We start from the raw sequence: 7,140 nt of genomic DNA, 5'->3' as shown, positions 1-7,140 counted from the left end.
AAATAAAGCCTATTTTGCCAAATTAGAGAGAAATAATATTTTACTGTAGTAGGTGGCATTGTAGGGTGAAGTTTGTTTATGCGCTTTTAATTGTCAAGTATGCAGAAATGTTTAAAATTTAGAATCTGAAGGTCAGACAGTTCTAAGACCGGGGATCATGTGTTCTCCGTTTACACTAACTTTATCTGCAATGCTGACAGTGATAACTGAGATTCTTGTAGTGGTGTCAAATTATCACAAATGGTGAAAAATTGACGACTCAGCAGATCCAACACATCTGTAAGGGAAAATAACGCGCAGGGGTTAATGGCCGAACATTTGCTTACCTGTCAGTCAAAACGTGACATACTTTTTTGTACCCTCACGATTTTGTTTGATGTTAGTACATTTTATTAGGTCAACAAACCACGTTCTTTTGCATCACTTTGGCACATATTTTCATTAAAACCTCACACGATACTTACACAATTTACAGTATATCATGTAAATATATTTATCTGATTCTGATATGGTAGTTTTTGTTTTCAAAACCGAGCTTAATATGGACAATAATATGATAATGTCTTTTAATATGCGTTGCTTACTCAACAATGAACGCCTAGATAAAATACTTGATTAAATTAGCATGCAAGTAATGTATTTAAAAACATCACAATTTGTTGCACTGATATTTCGCAAAGAGTTAAAAGTACGAAAATGAAATGCATCCATCTTTTGCTCTTGGTTTTGTGTTAAAATGGTGGTCAGAGAGAGGTCAAAGGCTCCAGTGGTTGAAATTGATGAGCTCGCCAGCTGACTGTACAAGCATTTGGAACCGGGCACTTAACGAGGGGGGTAGGGTTACAACGCTGTGAGGTACACTGCACGGAGCTTTCAAAAAGGGAGGCAGGCCTGGCTCATAGTCAGTTTGGGGGTCAGAGCTCGACGTATCCTGGAGTCCTGATTGGTTAACTTTTTTCTTAGGGTATATTAAAACTCGAGCATATTCAAAAGACTCTGGTCGCAGTCCTGGAAGGCTGCACGCCAGAAATTATAAATTGTCCTAGGAACCCGTTGTTGCAGGCGGTAACGCTTGCTAGCTCGGCTCTTCCTAGTTAAAAAGAAGCCGTTTCGGCTTCTTACCCAAAGAAAGCAACCAATTCCACCTATTTATTAGTTTGGATGGTTTAACAGTTTTACGTGTGGGAAGGGACTATAGATTGGCGTAACCATGCGCCTTCAGGAGTGTGTCTGTGTAGTGGTACTTCTGGTTGTTACAGTCGCAGCCGCCCCGGAGAAAGATCGAGGTAGGAGCATTATATCATTCATTTGACATTGTATCATGTTTTTGAGTTTGATGCTAACATATGTTTCTGATTCTCTGTGTATTTGTGTATGTGACAATGCGACAGTGTTTATGTGATTGAAACATTATGACATTCACATGTACAATGCCGATGAATTTTCACATCATTTTCCATATCCAAAATGATAATATACATGATATATATAACATGCGTATTGTCGTATTTGTCAGTTTGATGCCTTTATTACTTTGTTCCATGGTGCATGCATGGCGACTGCGATATGGAAAGTGTGATGTTATTAAGAAATGTGTCTAAATGTATTCACACTTTCCTTTACGCTGAGATACATTTTGGTGAAATAATTATTGTTATATCTTTGTATTTTTTTCGTGACGGTAATGTCCACCTGTTGATCGGACATGCATGGCTGAACGGCGACCAATGACAGATTATTATGTCACGTGACATTTGGCACCAAATCTAGGTCAGCCTGGGTCAGCAACATGGCTGCCACGTATCACCACGTCAGCAATTGTAAACGTGGAATTCTTTGTCAGCGAATCTCAACTTGGAAGTTGATGAGTCTGTTCTCAGTTGCATTGGTATTGATAACCTCTACACCTGTTTCGTCATCTCAGCACTTATATGCATTACATATTATCTTGATTACAGCATTACTTTTTATGTATATGTAATCATAATTTACAATTTATATATCAACAACAGATATTATATCTCAGATATATTATACAAGACAGTTAACCAATAAATAACGACATCAATCGCTTTAATTTCTTTTGACATTATTTTAAAATAGAGTGTTCATACAAATTACCTCTTGCTCTGAAGCTAGCTACTGAGCTTTCCTCGCGGTAAGGGTTGGGGGTATATGGTATTGAATATCACTTTCTTAACTGCGGAACCAAATTGTGATCATACAGCTCTAAAATGTTTCTTCACTGCTGGATTAATTTGAAAACAAATGTGTACTTAATATATATGTAAATTTATATAGCCTACGTCTTGTAAAAGTCATATTCTACTGTCTAAATATGCAACTCCATCAACTAGGTCAACTCTGTCAACCCGTCCAAGTCAACCCTGGTTGAACACCAACCCAACGCATTACCAATATCCAACAAAAGGTTATATATTATCAACGTCATTGCTTATGTGAACCTTTTTCTGATATAACGAAATTTCAACCGTGGATTACTTTTTATTCAATCTTTCACCGCTTTTGTCACATTTTGCTGTTCATGCCGAAAGAAATGACTGAGAAGTTAGCATAGAGCAATTCCCTCTGTGAAACAAATACCTACGAATTGTTTCGTGATTTGTGTTCAGGGAAGATGTTTGTTTTGCTATACAACAATGGTCATCTGTTTTTAATGCCAAACAGGTATGCTTTGATAACCTTTGTGGGTACGATATGTTTATGTGACTTCGTGTTTTGCAATAAACATGTCATGTTAGTCATTTGCTAGGGTATTTGGGTAGAATGGTATTTGGTATCATCATTCTGCACCACATGCTATCTGAATTGGGATAGCTAGATTTGCCTGTCATCGTCAACTGATTTTCATCTATGTATATTCATATCAATCGATATTCATATTTAGAAAGCAAAATGTCATAAAAAAGATGACTATGGATCTCGTTCTGATTCAAGAGCTGAAACATCCCCCTTGCCCCAAGAAACGAGCTAATTGAGAATCTGGTGACTTTGTTTGGTGCAAAAGAAGACAATCTCCAAACCATTGTCTGGCATTTGGCATCGTTAAACAATCGACGTAGATCATTGCTCACACCATCAGCCAATGGTTTGTCTGATCCATGTGCAGTGATGGAGGGGTTAACTCACTTACGTCAAAGAACACCAGTCACTCACTTACAAACCGCCTATTATAGGCTACCTACATTCCGGTGATCGGATAGCCAAGAGGTTAAAACATTCGCTCGTAACACAAAAGACCCGGGTTCGATTCCCCCATGCAATATGTGTGGCGTCCCCAGCCATACTATTGCTGGAATATTGACAGGGATGTGAAACCATACTTACTTATTCATTATGTTCATTCTTTTAATTTGCCATACAAGTTCAGCTTCTCCTGCGTTGACCATTATCTCCCATGCATTACAAAGCTTTTCGTAGTAAAAACATATTAAGTAACAAGTACCTGATCACAAATACATTCAATGGAATATGGTCTCAGATTTCATTATGCGCGTATTTTAGTTTAACATGAGATACCTTCGTCAGTGAATTAAACTGTGAGTAATACTAGTACATTTAAGCATACGAATAAGATTTTGAACATACGCATCTGTATGCAGAAAGTAAAATCTTATTTGAATATTAACCCCTCATTAAGACACTTAACCAGAATTCTATCACCACCCACATTCCTGCCACTCCCTAACTCCTGGCCAGACATGCAAATTGAAGTCAGAGCTCCACATGTGGTTGCAATCACACATGCTTCTGTATACAACAATACAATTCCATTCACATGGGATGCATTTCGTTTAACATTGGCTGAACAATCGCACATACAAGTCACCTTGTACAAATATGTGTGACATGCAAAGCAAAGTTCACTTGTTGAGGCCAAAGAGAATTACGAATTCAACAAGACTAAATCTTAAAAATAGATTTGTCGATTGGTTTTCAGCTTTCGATATTCCATTTGCTATATCAACATTTAGGGTTATAGGTGTCAATATCTGTAATTAAGATTTATATTAAAACACGATGCAACGTCTGAATTGTTGGTGTCTCTCTTGAACACTTTCGTGATAATCAAACATTCCTTGATCATTTGCAGTTAAATGACCCCTCCATAGCCATACTAACGATAACGGGTGATAAATAGTGATTGGTATTGACCATAATGACAGAAATGGCTTACATTTATTATCGTATTGAAGCATGCATTCATCGGTGTCGAAACCTACTTCACAACATGCCCTCTTTTCAAACAATCATTCTAAAAATGAATTGTATTGTCATTTTCGGCAATATTCTCTTATTTTGGTGGAGTTTCTGCAAGGTTAGGGAACACAAGAGTCTCATTGTGTATAATGCCACTGCCTCTTACACACAGAGATCGTGAGTATAGTTTTACGCCGCTTTTAGCAATATTCCAGCAATATCACGGCGGGGACACAAGAAATGGGATTCACACATTGTACCCATGTCGGGAATCGAACCCGGGTCTTTAGCGTGACGAGCGAACGCTATAACCACTAGGCTACCCGACCGCCCCTACTGCCTCTTACAAGAATCTCAGCAAACCTGATACCTTGCTTGATAACTTTCTTAACTGAGGCCGTCCCACTAAAGTTGTGACGCGCTGTGATGGGACCAGGCGGTTAACTGTTAACGTTTATTTTGTTGAAGAAAAAATACTGCTAATAACTAAGTGTTCAAAACAATAGAAACACTTTTTTTTTTATTTACAAAATTCACATAAAGTTTGTGAAGCCTGGACTGAGGTCCTTTCCTCGAAGCAATATTAACCCCAACGTCGTACTGCCGTAGCTCCTACATTACAAGACTTAACAAACTCCAATATAATATATTGCTTTCTGGAACCTTTTGCCATTTTTACCTGACCTTGACACTGCCAGTGTAATACATTCGCAGAATCCCGTAGGAAGTATAACAATAGTTTTGGTCAAATGTCGCTTTGTTCAAGAAATAATTTACCCAGTTCAAGTTGCTCTTGATTCTCTCCCACAGCACTCGGTTATCTCTTATATTTGCAACTAACGTACATCCATTTATTTGCAGGGTGCACATATCTAGGAATTCAGTACGAGAACGGAGCAGTATGGCTGCCAAATAATGAGGACAAATGTTTTGAATGTCTTTGCGACAATGGCGAGGCTCTCTGTTCCTTCCTTGCCGACTGTGACGGTTACGGTAAGTACAACGAACTTCAGCTGATGGTATATTTTGTCCCCTATACCATTATTTCACATACAGATGTGATGGTCAATGACACATTAGAAGAGTTTAAGACTGTTTAAAATCAGGTGCCGATGCTAAAATCTTGTGTCCTGCGCATGTGTGAAGTTCTTGTGCTGAGAATAATCTTTTAAGAATGTGTTTCCGTGACGATGTATACTGACGTTATTGATATAACTATGTTGAAAAAATAACTCTCAGATATTGTGTGGAGTTCCTGGTTTACATTGCAACATATATATTAGTCCTAACAATAACTATGTATTTGTTTCTGTAAATTCATCAACATGTCCCCGTAGTTCTTTCATACAATCAACTGAAACTTAAACTTAAATGTATTAAAACGAGTGTACCCTTCCAAACAGTATATCATAGTTACAGATACCGCTATACATTCAATTATTGAATATGAAGTCGTTGCTCATGCAGTTTTTTAAGTTAGTAATACTATGATCTAGTTTATTTTTCTAAGCTCAGTTTAAAATCCTCGGTAGGGCTACATAGGGATGGTGTACGTATAAAATGCGATGTATATGTTTGGGATGGTGCACGTATAAAATGTGTTTTAATGTTTAATGTTTTCACTCTTTCAGCCTCCGCCCTCACCGCAGAGGAGGTAGGTTTATATAAAACACTAAACTTAGGCTTCACAACATATAACGTCAAAATAAATACGTTGTGACAGACTAACGTTATAAGGACGTTTATTCACCTATATGTAAACATGCTTCAAGCAGCAAAATAATAATTCAATCTTATCTAAATATTATCTGGTGGTTTTTTCACTTTGAAGATTTCACTTGTCACGTTTGTTTCCGTGATAGCGTTGATATTTTATGGTGGTTTTTTTCCTTTGCAGAAAAAGATGAGGGTCATGGCTGCCGTCACCGTAAGTCATCATCACCTCTAATTATAACCGAAAAAATTACTCGTGGTCCTTATTCTCTGCGTTCAGTTTTAGTGATAAATTCTAAACTTTAAGGCACTTTCAATGTTAAGTAACAATAATGTAAGTAGTTGTTGTGTTTGTTTGTTGTATGCATGGATTAGATATTTGTCATTGCTATTTCAGGGACTGCCTGGTGAGGATGGAGAACGAGGCCCACAAGGTCCAAAGGGAGAGGCTGTGAGTATTAGTTGGAAACTCCTTTCTGAAAATGCAAACCCTAATCTGACTGTTTTCTTTAGACATGGCAGGAATATTTCCTACAAACAAACGTGAAATACATTTGAAAAAATAATGCGTCAGTGGTGAAAAAAGAACTATAGTACACACAATAGGATCAATAAATTCCAATAAACTCACGAAAAGTTTAAATGAGGACACTAGTTGTTTACAAAATTGGTGAACGTGCTTTGCCCTACCGTCATGAATTCCGAACAAAATACTTGCTCTTCGTTCAAAGAACCTCAATTTTTCTTTTTATAGTCTTTTCCGTCTTTCGGTGGTAAATTGACAGCTAGACTATATCCCAGCTTCAAGTAGCTATTAATCTTACCCCCAGGGAGATTCCGGTCCTGATGGAACTAATGGTGTCCCCGGACCCCCTGGCTCCCCAGGACAGAGCGAGATGGTAAGTCTCTCTCTCTCTCTAACTACGTCTAGATTCTCTAATCTACTGTGATGAATCGGGTATTGTGGAGACACAACACTACCTTGTACCAAATGATATGATATGACCCGTCACCAGATGATATGATATGACCCGATACCAAATATGATATGACCCGATACCAAATGATATAATATGACCTGATACCAAATGATATGATATGACCCGATACCAAATGATATGAAATGACCCGATACCAAATGATATGATATGACCCGATACCAAATGATATGATATGACCCGATTCCAAATGATATGATATGACCCG

General features: G+C 37.8%; 1 protein-coding gene across 1 annotated transcript; it reads left to right on the top strand.

The window, feature by feature from the left end:
* The first annotated feature begins 895 nt into the window (after positions 1-895).
* On the top strand, positions 896-6,901 carry LOC125374365 (collagen alpha-1(III) chain-like). Its single transcript, XM_048385201.1, has 6 exons — positions 896-1,286; positions 5,083-5,214; positions 5,853-5,875; positions 6,119-6,148; positions 6,332-6,385; positions 6,765-6,901. The coding sequence occupies exons 1-6, from the start codon at positions 1,211-1,213 to the stop codon at positions 6,882-6,884; spliced, it is 435 nt and encodes a 144-aa protein (XP_048241158.1). The 5' UTR covers positions 896-1,210; the 3' UTR covers positions 6,885-6,901.
* Positions 6,902-7,140: the final 239 nt, after the last annotated feature.

Source organism: Haliotis rufescens, unplaced genomic scaffold, assembly GCF_023055435.1.
Source record: "Haliotis rufescens isolate VD_foot unplaced genomic scaffold, xgHalRufe1.0.p SCAF_551, whole genome shotgun sequence".
Classification (NCBI taxonomy): Eukaryota; Metazoa; Mollusca; class Gastropoda; order Lepetellida; family Haliotidae; genus Haliotis; species Haliotis rufescens.
The sequence above is the reverse complement of the archived record's forward strand: the minus strand, read 5'-3'. Positions and strand labels throughout refer to the sequence as shown.